The 15,603-nt window shown below is 39.3% G+C and overlaps 1 protein-coding gene across 1 annotated transcript in view; it reads left to right on the top strand.

Moving 5' to 3' along the window:
• Positions 1–6,917, top strand: part of Pde1c (phosphodiesterase 1C, calmodulin-dependent 70kDa) — a gene marked incomplete in the record, with an annotated part of 467,041 nt that extends 460,124 nt beyond the window's left edge. Inside the window, 1 exon segment of the mRNA XM_013510635.1 lies at positions 4,819–6,917. Within this exon segment, the coding sequence (XP_013366089.1) occupies positions 4,819–4,988 (170 nt within the window).
• Positions 6,918–15,603: the final 8,686 nt, after the last annotated feature.

The following is a 15,603-nucleotide window of genomic DNA, read 5'->3' as shown; positions in this document are numbered from 1 at the left end:
ATCAACAACTGGGATCTCATCCTATTAAAAAGCTTTTGTACTTTGAAAGAAATCACCAATAGAGTGAAAAGACAACCCAGAGAGTGGGAAAACATTTTAGCTGTCTCTCAGACAAAGGACTTACATCTAGAACATATAAAGAATTGAAAAAACTCAGACCCCCTAAATTCAAAGACCCAATCCAAAAATGGACTTCTCAGATGAAGAAATACAAATGGCAAATACATGAAAAAATGTTCAACATCATTGGTCATTCGAGAGATGCAAATTAAAACAATAGAGAGTTCATCTCACCCCAGAAAGAATGGCTATCATCAAGAAATCAACCAACAACAAATGCTGAAGGGGCTATGGGGAGAAAGGAACCCTTCTCCACTGTTGGTGGCAACGTAGACTGGTGCAACCACTTTGGAAAACAGTCTGGAGATTCCTCAAAAAATTAGGATTAGAGGTCCTCTTTAACCCAGCCATTACCCTTCTGGGGATGCCAGAAGAATTAAAAGCATCATACCTCAGCGATACATGTGCATCCATGTTCATAGCAGCACAATTTGTCATAGCAAAATTTTGGAAACAACCCAAATGCCCATCAGCTGAGGATTGGATAAGAAAAATATGGTATTTTTATAAAATGGAATATTACTCAGCTATAAAGAAAAAGCTTGAGTGTTTTATCAGTCAATGGATGCAACTACAGACCATACTCATAAATGAAATAAACCAGATCAGACCCACATGTGTAAACACCATATTGTCTCCCTAGTGTAAAAACCTGAGAGAGTAAATAAAATTGAAAGGTACGATAGATATTGTGAAAGGGAAAGAAACTACTTAATAGGAAAGAACAAGTGGGATGAGACAAAGAAGAAAAGAAAGAAGGGAAATTATATATCTATATATCTATATATATATACACACACACCTGATAGCTAAGATAATTTTACTACTAATTTTTATTGGTTTATTGAAAGGAACAGTTAATGTTTAATTATTTGATCAATCTTGCATGCCTATATCTGGTAATCTGAGCAACTACTTTGAAGTTAACAATAAGTAATACAACAACCATTGCTAATTTTCTAATATCTTGTTTGAAATTCTGTATCGTTTTTATAGTTTTGAGTTGCTTTGTTTTTGTCTTTGTTTTTGTTCTTTTCTCTTTAAAATAAAATAAAAAAAAGTTACCCCACTAAAGCCTGATCTCAGAAAAATTAGCATAAATAGCCAAAGCAAAATAAGTAGCCATGGTTATGATTTGAATGTTTTTTCTTCCAGATTTTTCAATACACATATTAATATATTTTATAGTCATGACTTTAGATTGCATTGTTTTGTATTAGAATATTACATGAACCTCTATTTGTGTTAATAAACATCTGTATCATCTTACACTCATACCACAGTAACATATTTTAAGAATATACCAGAATTTAATCTATTCCCTGTGATTGTACATTTCAGTTGTATTTAATTATTTGCCTCATCATAAACATCATGTGTTTTCCTATTACCGAACGAGACTTGCTGGCTAGTTTTTCACAAAGGTGGCCTCAGTGACTTCACATATGTGTCCTCAATCTTGAACCCTTCGAGCCAACCCACCTTCATATCCTCCTTTGCTGCTCTCTGTGAGAGTGAAGTGGCTTCCAGTGAGAGCTGGTGTTCCAGCAATGCACAGTGCCAGCTTGTTTGCTTGACAGTTTATCTTAGTTATTATTTGTGTTTTGTTTTTGATGATAATTTACTGGATTTGTTTTTAACTCTTACTCACCAAACACTTCTGAGCAGAACAAAGGAATCATGAGAGCTAAGAGCAGAGACGGGAGAGGGAGGAAAAATGAATCAGTACTTCTCCTTCTTTACAGAACTGCAGGTTAGATGATGTACGCTATGACTTGTTTTCAGTATCTGAAGTCCATGTTTTATTCACATGTCTGTCGTCACCTAGTGTCCTCCTGCTGTGCCAAGATCCCACCTGGGAAGAGACAGCACATGTAGTCATCGAGTCTCCTGTGGTACTGCTTGGCTCTGTTTCTCAGACATCTCTGTTTTCTCATTATTAGAATGGGGTTATGTAACCTTTAGAGGAAAGCTACAGAGTAAATTTCTCTTTTCATTACAAAATCCTGGCTTCAATTGCACAATTTCAAGGATGCTTACTGTTAACAGGACTTACTGCTATTTTCTCAACTTTGATCATCTGCAAAAGTTATACTTACTAGATTTATCCATTATAGAACTACTCTCTTGTCCTGTTTCTAGACTTACACTCTGCACAGATGTCACTATGTCCAGCCCAGACTTTAGTCTTTTCCTGCTTGAAAGTAGTATATCAACAACAATTCTCTGTAAATTTACATTGGAGGTTTGTTTATTTTCAAAATTATTTACTTATTCAATGATTTCTTTATTCCATTAGGGACTTGCGGATATTTATTTTATATTTTAGTTTATAATCTGAAGTGGCTTTATTCATTTGTTGCTCAAATTATTCCAACTTTGACATTTTATGTCATAAGTACCCCAATTTGGGGTACTTGTGAGTAAGATTTTTACCAACATTCATGTGCAGGTTTTTATGTGTACAGTAGCTATTTCACTTGGAACTCCTTTGTCTCATTGTTTGCTAGTTTTCCAGCACTTTGTAGTTTTAGGGCTCTATAGCATACTCCAGGTATATCTTGTATATTTTGTTCCCTAGTCCTAGAATTTCTCTCAGGACCCCTGCTTCATTTCATTGGAGAATGCTTTAGAAGTCCAGATCTACACACTAGATGTGACTCAGACTTCTACATCTTTATTACTTCATTGATCAAGGGCCTGTTAACTGATAAGGCAGGGAAATAAATATATGTATGGTAACCCAGGTAAATGCATGGATCTATAAAATCTATATCCCTATTAAGCTACATATGGATATATATTGATAGCATCAAGTCCAATCCATTACTGCATTCTAGCCTTCTCTTTTTATTTTTTTAAATTCCCATGCCAATATTTCTTTCTGTTTGTTGTCTATTTATATAATTGTTCAACTCCAGGTATGTGTAGAGTGGTATTAGAATTGTCCACCTATACCTATGTAGGAAAGAGATTTATCAACTAAAATACAGTACATGTATATATCTTCATTAGCCTTTGGTTTTATGGATTCAGCTCATATCCAGAGTTACTCAGGTGAGTATCTTACTTTCCATCCTGTTCAGTGAATTTGTTTCATATACTTGCAGTACAACCATCTGTTTTCCATGCTTTGTATTTCACTCTGGGAATTCCGTGATCTTTGTTTTTTTCTTTAGTTCTCACACATTAGAGATCATTCCTTGTGCTGTAAAGTTCTATGAGTTTTGACAACTGCACACTGTCGTGTATCTACCAGTATCATGATAACATGTACAATAGTTTCACTGCCCTGCAAATCATCCGTGCTTCACCTAATCAACCCTCTCTTCACTCCTCTGACAATCACTGCTCTTTTAATCATCTTTATAGTTTTCTTCTTTGAAGAGCATCATGCAAATGGAATTTTATGGTATGTATTATACCATATGTTATATGGTATATATTTTCATACTAATTCCTTTCATTTAAAATATGTATGTAGGAGCCATCCATCTCTTTGGTTTGATAATTTAATTTCTTTTTCTGATGGGATAAGATTTCATCATATGGGTGTACTATAATTAATTTATCCATTAATCTACTGAAGAACATCTTGGTTGTTTCCAGTTTGGGGTACTTATGAGCAAGATTTTTACCAACATTCATGTGCAGGTTTTTATGTGTACATAGGTTTTTCAACCAGTTGGGTTATTGTTACATAATATGCTAAGGCTATCTAGCTTTTTGAGAAACTGTCAAACTATTTTCCAAAGTGGCTGCATCATTTTGCTAGAGTTCTTTTTGCTCTAGATCAGTGGTGGAGAACTTCTGCATGCATGCCTCAAGTAGACACGCAGTCCCCTCCAGGAAAGCCAAGTCACCCCAGCAACTGAGCATCAGACAACAGTTGTTTTTCCTGAAGCAAAACCTCAGTATTCATGTTAAATTGCTGATAAATAAGTGGGTTTGGGATTGTAATTTGTGCACTAGGTCTCTAACAGGTTTGCTGTCAGTGCTCTAGATGGTTACTAACAACTGCCATTGTCTTTGGATTTTATGTTTGCATAGGAGTGTAAAGTAAAATATCACTGTCATTTTACCTTGCAACTTCTTAGTGTTAAAAACTGTTCAGTATCTTTCCTTGTCCTTGTTTGGTATGTGTATCTTCTCTAATGAGAAGTCTGGTCAGATCTTTTGCCCATCTTTAAATTGGTTTCTTTTGTTCAGTTTTAAGAATTACTTTTATACTTTGAACGTAAGACCTTTGTATATATATATATAGAGAGAGAACATTTTCTCAATGATGCACTTTTAATCAGCTCTTTAGAACTGTCACCTTCCAGCCCTAAAAGCTTACTTATAATGCTAAATGTTGCCACTGATATGGCTCTTCTTTTTTCCTTTGTTGTTCCCAAAAGTGATGCCAGTGTGCCCTCTCGCCTTCCTAAACCACCTGTTCGTCATCAGAGACTATTTATGCACTGAGGTCATCAGTGTCTAACTGTAGGGATTTCTGCTCTTTAGTAAGTGACCAAGTTGATTATTTGTTTATTCATCTGTATGCAGTAAGTTTCCCAGTAAAGATCCAACCCTGTTTGTTTTCTGGCTTAGAGGAAAAAAACAAGTCAAGAACAGTTGACCACAATGTGCAGGTCATGCCATGCCATATCACTGGTGAGGCTAATGATTCTCTGTCTTTCTTTCTATGGCGTCTAGTTATCAAGCCTCCTTTGCGTCATTTTAAGCGCCCTGCTTATGCATCTAGCTCCTACGCACCTTCGGTTCCAAAGAAAACTGATGAGCATCCTGCAAGGTACAAGATGCTGGATCAGAGGATCAAAATGAAGAAGATTCAGAACATCTCTCATAACTGGAACAGAAAATAGAGCAAAGGGAAGAAAAGAAGGCGTGAAGGAGGGCCCACCTGTCTGCCTGTCGGCACTCAATGGCCACAGCGAGGCTCCCACCCAGAACTGTGAAGGTCTTTGGGGCTGATACTATTGTGTCTGATTCCAAAATGAAGGCTGTATGCGATAACTACCCCTTTTCTCTCACAGACTCATCAATTGCTGGATTTGGACAGTAATCTGGAACCTAGCAACAAACAAATACTAGTTGTTTCATATAGGTTATTAAGTCTAGGTTGGACCAAAATTAAAATGACACAGGCTTTTCAGAAAAATGAAACTTCCCACATTAGCATTTTTTAAATTTCTGAGTTGACTTACCACAGGAGTAAGACTAGTTTAATAATCATAATTAAGACATTTACTTCTAAAAATATCGTTTCCAATTTTGAAAATACTTAAAATTTAAAAGCACTTAAAATTCAAGTAAATATAACTTTCAAAGTAAATGCACTCAAAATAAAAGTTATGCTTCTGAATGTAACAATCTTAAGGGGAAAAGATAACTATGGATTATGCTCATGGATATTTCAGACTTCAGGCTTTACAAAGTAATTCGCAGGTTAAAAAAAGAAAGATTTTTTTTAACTTCCAATCAAACAAAGCTACTTCCAATAGCCTTAGTGTATTTTCAAGGATTTCAGGAGGTACATTTGTCTTAGTTTTCTTCTAATTCTTTATGTATACCACAGAAGAAGACGCTGGAAATCAATGTGATTTGAGACATGTGACCCATGTTTTAAAGACTTCAGCTTTGAGATTCGCCACAGGGCATGTTGGTATGGTTTGGGGATCCTGGGGCAGAAGGGTATAAAATGATGAATCTAGTTTTAATTTTTTATTTCCAAATTTTTCTCTGTAAGTCTAGATATACCTTTACAAATGATCTTCCCAATAAACCACGTATCTGAAGCCCTTTTGGATACCACTGGCTGACATACCTGTTGATGGGATAAAAGGCTTTATAACTCACCTCACTTTACAGTGGCACTTTGAGATTTTTCTGTGTCTCCAGAGCTTTTACTTCAGGACTAAAATCACAGAAATAGCAAGAAAACCCAAGGGCAGAGATAGCTTTCAGGGTTGATCTGCATCTTGTATTGCATAACTAGTTGAAGACTCTTTGTCTAATGACATAACCTGGCAAGTAGTAGGTATACAACAGAAGTAGCTAAAAGCATACTATATTCAACACAAACTCTCCAAGAAAGTCCTCTAGAGAAGGAGCTGCCCTTTGTGGCCACCCCATTTGGGACTTAATTGTAAAAGATTTGATGTCTTCTCCTTACATTCTCCGTAGTTCGTTTCCAGTAAACAGCAGTTGTCCCAGTTGAGCAAGCTCAAGTTTAGTGACCATTGTGCTGTTAAGCAGTTTACTTAAAATATGCTTTATGATGGTGTTGCAGGGAAATATAATTGCTGCACAAACAGGAAAACACTGTGATTTTTATTTGAATTCTTAGCTCCGTGTCTAGTGCCTGGGCAGGGAGATCCTTCTGCAGGTTAGTAGTGTCTAGTCACCTAAATCAGGATAATTGAACAGGTGACTCCTACCTGTTTGTATACAGCTGTTGTAGTGCTGGCTGCACAGAGCCATTTGGCTACCCAATAAGGGGGCTTTCTTAGTGTTCCATATCTGTCTGTCAGTACCTCCACCCTTAGAGTCAGACTTCACTCTAGCTGTGCTCTCTGGATTGCACTTCTTGATGTTAGAAGCCATGCTTCTGGGAAAGAAAGTTGATTCCTTTTTCCTAAGATGTTGTTTTTCAACATTTGCTACTATATTAGTTGAGCAAATGTACAGATGTTGAGATTCTGCACTGCTTGTAAAATTACTACCGTATTTTTGCATGATGGATTGTATAGAAATGCAGATTATATTCTTACAGCAAATAAAAAGATGCTTTGAAAGGATATCTTTATGCCTATGAGTCATCTTTTCCTTCTTTGAAATTCTGGAATTAATTTTTTAAAAGTTAGAATTCCACCAAAGTTTGGCACTGCTCAGTCCTGGATATACTTTCAATAGTATGACTTATCTTTTTCAAATTCCTTCATGATTGTGCAGGCAATAGCTTTTAAAAAGTAACCTTCTCCTCTTTGTAGATTTGATGAGTTAATTTGTTAATATGAGTAACCCACACAATAGGGGCTCATCAGTAGGCAAACACCTATGTAATCAACCTAGTTTCTGTAATTCCAGAATAAACTACTGGTTAAGAACTGGGAATTTACTTCTTGGCAAGCTTGAAGTCATGAGTTCGATTCCTGGTACCAAAAATAAAAAAAAAGAGCTAGGACTTTGGAATTAAAACAACGACACAAAACTTGTGATTAAATCCTGGCTCCATGTTGTATTTATTCTGGGAGTTTAACTGAGTTGCATAGTCTGTCATCTTTAGCATCCTCCACTGTACAGTGAGGATAATAACAATACCCAGTGCAGCATAGCATTGATGTGTCCATATAGTAAGGGCTCAGTAGAGAGGAGTTAATACTCTGTGTATTACCTACCTAGCTGTCTCCATAGGCACAAGTTTCTGTGTCTTCCTGCACGGGAGCACTCAATATACTGCCACGTTCATGGAAAACCCAGCATCTTCACCCTTAGCTCTCCTTCAGCTGTTCCTCCACACCTTTAGAGTTCTCAGACTTCCATGAACTATGGCTACTCATGTTTTACTTCCTCTGAGTCCCTGATCACTCACCTGCATTGTACTTTACAGTGGCTGTCCTTCCTCTGTTCCTATTCACCCAGTTCACTCCCCAAATCCTCTATGGAAGCAATTCATTTATGGTCATCACACTTTTAGCAGTAGCTGTTATGACTCACTGCTGAAAGGAAGAGTTTAAGCTTTAAGACACAAGGGTAAAAGGATGCTGAAAAATATAACAGCACATGAATATGTCCAAGCAAAGCAGCTGAAATGTTGAAATTATAGAACACTAGCACAATAGATTTTGAAGTGCATTTAATATTTTTGAATACCTGCCATGTTAAATGTATTTAATTCTTGTATGAAGACCTGTGTGATTTGCTGTTTTTAATCATTAATAAATTGAGACTGAGATAGGCTATATTTTTTAGGAAGAAAAGATAAAGAGAATCACTGGAGGCCTTCTGATTGTATTGCTGCGTAGGTTTTCACACACTGCATTACTCCCACAGACTCCTCCTGTGTGCCTCTTTGTTTGCCCTGTTCACCAGTGTCATTGGAAGCCATATTTCTTCTCCTCCTTAAAATCATTTCCCACTATTGAGCCTTTTTTACTACCTAAGTATGTTTATATTGACTTTTATAGAAAGTCTGCAACAAAACTAACCCAAACAATAAATGGACAGATATCTGAACTACCAAAATATCTTTGTTCCATAGATGCGTTCTCCTCCACTTTCTGAAGCTTTCATAAAGTTGATCAGTCATTTCATTCAGAACCCCTCCCCATTTGCCTGTGAGCACTGTGCTCTCCTGACTTGTCCTTTGTCTTTCCTTCTGTGTTGCTGGTTTCTACCAATTTTTGACTCACAAGGATTTTCCCAAAGATCGTGCCATCAGCCTCTTTGTTTCTCAAATTGATTCTTACAAACTGTATTTTAATTATGGACTCTATCAAATTCACCTCTGAATCTATAAGTCTGTCCCTATTACTTTCCCAGTCCTCTACCTGCACTCAAACTATTGGCAAGACTTCTTTGCTGTGGGTTTCATGCTATGAATTTCATTGCCAAATTTTTCTGCAAATCCCACACTGTCTTCTTCCCGGTGCCTACATTTTCATTATTGTTGTTACAGTTCTCTGCTCCTCAAAGTCACTGACCTTTTATTTCTCCAAATCTGTCTTCATATCTGTCACAAAGTCTTCTCTGGAATTCTGGTACCAAATTTATGTTACTTCTTTAGGGATCATGACCTTCCATTGCAAAGGATGACATTCCCTCCCATATCAGCTCTTCTTCAAAGCAGAAAACCCACTTCCAAAGATCAGTGGTTAAGGCTTTAACAAAAGAAGAATGAAGAATAATTTTGCCAGCCAGGTATGGTGGCATAACCCTATAATTCTAGCACTCTGGGAGACTGAGGCAGGAAGATTGTAAGTTCAAGCCCAGCCTGAGCAACTTAGCAAGACTCTGTAACACCGTAAAAAATGGAAAAGAGACAGAGAGATAGCTATGTGAGAAAGCCCCGGGTTCAATCTTAGTACCAAATAAAGGAACAAATTTGCCAATGTGTGTGCTCTCCCTGTTGTGGAAGTCTACCCACTGCCTCATCCAGTGGTCTTTTCACAGATGCAGACTGTGCACCTCCCCACAAGCACTGAAGAATTGACAGAGAGATCTGGGTACTCTCCTGCTACACATCTTACAGCTCCTTACTTGCATTCTATATAAAAGATCAAGTGATGCCAAAACATTTGAATGCAAGTACTGTAGTAAAAAACACAAAGGCATGTAGAGACCACTGGACAATTTAATGAACAAAATACGATGATATATTAATTGTGCATTCTTCCAGAGGACAGCGTTCCTCATTATGTGACACGAGCTACTCTCAGCACTATTTTACACCTCTTTCACCCATCTATCCTCACACATCCTAATTTCTCAACTAAACCTGCTCTCTTCTCATTGCAGTTTATGGAACTTAATTTTGCTTGAAATTCTTTCTAGCACTTTCTGCCTATGAGACTCTTAGTTATTCACCAAGATGTAGCAACAAATTGTACCTTCTCTGGGCTGTGGGCTTTACCCTCCCCAAGTAATACTGGTGTTTTACTTTGATTGATCCTCCTCATGCTTTATTTTTACATCTTTATTGCACTTACATCATTCTACCTCAAATTCCATAGTTCTTAAATCTTCCCCACTTTGCTATCATTTCCTGAGAGCACAGACCATCCCATCTCCTGTCTATATTTGTATCCTCTGTATGATTAGTGTGATGCTTTATATAAAACAAATCCTTGCACGCAATGGGGATAGATGGACCCAAGCAGGAATAACATAGAGACAGAAAATGTATAAACATGTGAGAAGCAGAACCGTTCCCCATCTCTTATTTAAGGCAGAATATCACTTATATTTCTTATCAACTCCATAAATAGCGTCAAAAGCTTTCCTAACACGGAGCTCCAGGATGTTGGTTTTATCTGCTGAAGTTTTAATTTTGCTAAACTCAATTAGCATCCTTGGACCAAGTGAGAACCCAGTGTTACCTTTCTCTTCATACTGTTACACTGGTTGAATCTCTATTCATATATCAGAGTCTCTGTTGATTCAGAAAAATGGAGATATGTCATTATATTTAACATGTCGCTATTATTTTAAAAATGCTACTTTGTTCCTTATATATGTTTGCGTTAACTTTTTAAAGCTTGACATTTCTAGAGAAGAAAAGAATAGAGTTCTGGCCTTCAGAGCCTGGGCCTTAAAAATAGGTCTTCTGTTTAGATCTTTCTCCTTCCTGATCGTCGGCCTTCAGGAGCTTCACAATAATCCAGAACTTCAGAAACAAATACAAAGCCACAGTATGATCTCTTTATTTCCTAAAATAGACTGAAAATGCCTTGGGTGATGTATTACACAGCACCCCAATCCTGTTTTCAGCAAGCAGCCTCCCTTCTAAGAAAAATTTGAATATACCACATAAAGTAGGACTCAGACAAAGGGAATTATGCCTCACTCATTTGTGGAAATGAGGTAGAAGCCAGGACGATCTGGTGGCTCAAAAACTTGGGTAAGGCACTAACTTAAAAATTAGACTGGTTGATTTAATTCTACCGAATCCAGTTACATCGCTGACTGATCTGTCACTTCTTAGTCTGCACTGCCACCTGCTGTCTCTCAGAGGCATGAGTTACCGGAGACCTCTGCAATTTTCAGTTGAAGGTTGACTCTCAGATTTCAAAAGGGAGTGAAAGATGTGGAGAGAAACATTTTTTGTTATGATAACAGTGGCTTTACACTTCTGTATATGCTTATTCCTCTATCAAGCACAAGCCTTTGGTCCTTGAATTGTCCTATTGTTAAATACAGAGGTGAAGACATCTGAAGACATATAAAGAAAATTAAGTTGAGAGGAATACTGGGAGAGGAACTATAGAAGTCATAGTAAATAGAAGCATAAATAAAAAATAATATACAAGGCATTTAATTATGGAAATAGTGATGGCTACAGCACTGCTGATTTCTGTGTGTTATCTCTAATATGTTAATGTGCTGACTCATCCTCCATTTCTGAGGCCTCTTCCCTTGCCTGCCTATTAGAGAGAAGCTCTAAGAGCTAAGCACTCCCCATCCCCTGTTGGAATAGCCACGTGATAGCCCTGGCTAGCGAGAGGCAAAGATTCCCCTTTCTGTGTCCTTTTCCTCCCTGAAAGGCCCATCTAAGCTTGGAGGGGCAGCAGCGCATGGGGCAGTGATGAGCCTGGAATTGGAATCAGCTGCACAGGGGAAGACAGAAAAAGGCCTGGACCTGTGGGCCTCTATTATATTCCTGAAACATCATGCCAGCCCTGAGCTGAGTTCTGGGGGCCTCCTGCAGTGTGAGAGCCTTTAGAATTCTTTTTGATTAAGTTGTTGCTAATGTACTGTTTTGGTTGTTTAGAAGCCAATTCCTAAGAAAGTTGAAGACCCTGCTTTCCTGAGGTTTTAGTGAGATGCTTACACATTAGGTTTGTTTTTTGGAACGGTGTGTGTGTATGTGTGTACTGTGTACTCCAGGTTAGATGCTAATGTGATGTTAGAAATTTGGCTACCGACACCATGGTTCTATTGTCATGAAACCCCAAGCTGCCACCTTTCCTGCATTCCTGCTGACTCCTCATCTTCCTGGTGGCAGGATTGCAGGTTCCAATGTCTGAAGTGCAGATAAGCACATTCTAAAAGGTTGGAAAGAGCACACAAGGTGTCCTGGAGGAGGCCCACACTGGGCGAGGGTGATATCCAATCAGGAGCTGACGAGCTCCTGAGGACGAGCAAGGGCTAAACCATGCACTGCCTCAATGAGAGGCATATTAGAAATTATGGACTGGATAGTAAGTGTGATGGAACAACTTTTTACCAAAACTTAGCAAGGTTCCAATGGGTAAAATTCATGGCTTGCAGAGGTCACGGAGGCTGCCAAGTGGAGAGTGGGCTGAAAAGGGTGTAGGAAGCCAGACTATGAGTTTGTACCCAACTGGGGGTGAATGAAGATGAAAGACAAAAAGACACAGAGTTAGTTTAGAACACAAGGGCCAGGAGGGTCTTGACTCTACTGGACAAAGGGTGCTGAGCATTTGGCGTACCTCACTTTTATTCACTTAGAGGAGCAAGCAACTAGAGCAGCACGTAATTCACCTTCCTCCTATTATCTATAGTACATTCCTGGGCAAAACTAGGTCTCAGCTGTATTGACTTTCTCGGGAACTTTCAATGTGCCGTCTTACCTGCATCTTGCCAAAGGAGGACAGCTTGCTGTTTTTCTCCTTTGTGTCTGCCGGGAAAGTCAGTTAGGCCTTTGTTCTCATTATCTGGTCGCCTACAAAGGAGTACAGAGAGAATCCTAAGAAGCCAACAAGGAGATCATAGCAGCAGGGAGGAACTCAGGTCAGAGAAGGTGAATTTGGAGGTAGGAAGATGAGCAGATTTCGCCAGACGCAGTGGCACATGTCTGCAGTCCCAGCACTCTGTGAAGCTGAGATAGGAGCATTAAGAGTTCGAACAATCTGGACTACTTAGTGACTTAGCTAGACCCTTAGGTCTTTTATTTATCCCAAAAATAAAAGATAAAAGTAGCTGGTGATGTAGCTCAGTGTAAAGCCCCTGGGTTCAATAATTGCTATTACTACTACTACTACTACTACTACTAGTACTACTACTACTACTACCACTACTACTACTAAAAGGAAGATCAGCAGATTTGATATGAACTCAGGAAAGAAAACAAACAGAACATGCATAGGAGCTGAAGGAAGTAAGTTAGTAATGACCTCTCAGATTTTGTACGGATGAGGACAAAGGAAAGTGCTGGTGACGGGATGAAGAGCATGCGTGCAGGTAGAGAGAGATAGAGGAAGTGTATTGCAAATCACTTCATTTCTTTTGTATCTACCAAGTTTATAAAACACATGAGTAGTAGTTTGAGCTGCTAGTCAGGAGCTCAGAAAAAGGTTAGAGTTAGAACTATAAATTTCAAGAAGATAACTTTACCCAATTTCCAAACGTTCATGGGCCAGCTGCCTGTACCCTAATTGTGTATACCCTTAGCGTTATTTTTGTGGTGCAGGTGGATTGTGTGAAATTAACTTATCATAACTTGCAAAGTGAAGGTTTCCTATCACGGGGCACCTCCCCACACCAGTGCAGCATTTCAGTGAGCACAGACGAGGAAGTGCTGCTTGAGTTCACTTGAATGCAGTCCTGCAAGGGAACACAGCGCCTGGAAAGCCATCAGCAGATGATCTTAGCAAGGTGCTAGCTTCTTGGTTTATGTGAAGAACTGACTGGGGCCAGCAGAGCACAGAGCCAACATGTCTTCATAAGAAGATGAAAGTTCCATTGGGTGTTTGTTCCTTACTGTTTGTTTGGTCAAGTGTATCAGAGGTGCTGCCGCAGTCCTCACATGGACGGCAGGTTGTGCTGTTTATTTTCTTTCTGCGTGCCTCTGGTCCCTAGTCTGGGGAACATCCTGTCATTCTTTCATTCCACAATATTGCTGAAATTCCTTCACTTCATCCTTGGTGCTGGGAAATCACAAAGGCCATAGCCCTAGTCACAGGGAGCCCCACCCAGCACACAGGGAACGAGTAACTAACAGGCTGGGTGCAGAGCACTGTCTCTGTAAGACAGACAAGAAATGGCTGCATCTCTGCTTTACATACTTTGGCCAATAACATGCCCCACCCTCCTTATCATTTTTTCCCCTGTGCCCTCCCCTCCATGAACTGGGACAACTGGTCTCAGCATCCTTGCTGGTTATTTAGCAGGCACTTTCAGATCACTAGGACAGGAATGCAGCTCGGTCCCCATTCACAGGGCTACATCCTCACTCCTGTCGCTTCAGGTACTGCTTTGGAGAAGTAAGCGAGGCACCCTGGAATGGCTGGGATCTGTGAAGGTGGGATGTGAGCCCACTTTTGACACTTCCAACCTTCCCAGGGCCCTGTGAGCTGGGGGCATTAGGATCAATTGCTGAGTAGTACTTTGCTGATTTATGATTTTCATTTGGATGGGGCAAAAGAACCCAAAATTGTGGCATTTTGGTAACCCAGGTGGTACACCTCCTTTTTGATGGAAGACAGTGATTACAGTCAATACTGGCCTTTCTCCTGGATAGCAACTGGCCACCTGAACTTGCTTTACTGTCAGCGATGACTGCTAAATTCCCCACCTGGCTGTCCCTTGCTACAAGATCCCACCCACCTGAGAGACTCTACCCACACCTGCTGTTTTCTGTTCCATACCTGACTTCTGTTTCTGTCTCGTCTCCTTTTTCTTTGTCTTGTGTGACATTTGTCTCAATTACTTTACTCATTGCTGAGACAAAATACCCAACACCTGAAGTTAAAGGAGGAAAGGTTTATTTAGTTCACAGTTTGTGGATGTTTTAGTCCATACTCGGCTGGCACCAAGGCAGAGTGGCACATGGCAGAGAGGCAACAGTTTACAGCAGCTGAAAACAGTAAAAGCAACAAGCCTCTTTCTGTCCCTTATATTGTATGCAGGCTACCTACCCTAGGGCAGGTATAGCACTCACACCCTTAATCCCAGCACTGGACCATGAATCAATCTCAAACTCTAGATTCAGCCACCTCCAACACGAGGCTCTGAGGAGACATCCAGACACAAACCATAACAAAGTCTTTCTTTTCCATTTTCTAATTAAGGATTCCTGGTACTGTAAAAGGCTCTCCACTCAGGTGCCCAATTGAGATAAATTGATTTAAAATAATCCAGTTTTAGGTGCACACTAGACACCCATAGTAGGGCAGGTTGAGGCCACCAACCATGCTCATGTGTCAGCATATCTGCTGGGAGGGTAGTGTGAGATCGTGCTGTGCTATCGTAGGTAGACATGCATAGTTGAGGCAGGTTAGGGGCAGGTTAAGGCCACAATGAACTTGGCTTGATCACTCGAAGTGAAGCAAATGCTAGACAGGTTGCACCTTTTTAGTCTTCAAGGTAGGTGGACCTGTGGCTTAGCTTGGTGTGTGTGTGCTGCAGGATATTGCACTTTGTTGATTTGGTGTCTCTGCAAGTGATTTGTGACTTACTCCGAACTGTGTACTTGTCTGAAAAAATGTTAGTCCTAATTTTTTTTTTTATATAAAGAGTAAAAGAAGGATAACATAGTAATAGGGAGATTTACCGAATTACAGACAAAGTGGTAGGACATCATCAATGGTTGTTATTTTACCAATTGATATCTTCAAGATAGTTTCTCAGGAAAACAAATAGACAAATAATAGTGAGTTAAGACAAAAGTGGTAGGAAATTATCAATGGTTGTTGTACTTTACTTCGGTTTCTTCAAAGTGGTTTCTAGAGAAAACAAATAGAGCTATACATGAGTGATCAATTAAATAATCATTGACTATTCTCAATGGTTGTTGTT

This window comes from Chinchilla lanigera, unplaced genomic scaffold (genome assembly GCF_000276665.1).
Source record: "Chinchilla lanigera isolate Chin_1 unplaced genomic scaffold, ChiLan1.0 scaffold00009, whole genome shotgun sequence".
Lineage (NCBI taxonomy): Eukaryota > Metazoa > Chordata > Mammalia > Rodentia > Chinchillidae > Chinchilla > Chinchilla lanigera.
Note: the sequence above shows the minus strand (reverse complement) of the source record. Positions and strands in the feature narration are given on the sequence as shown.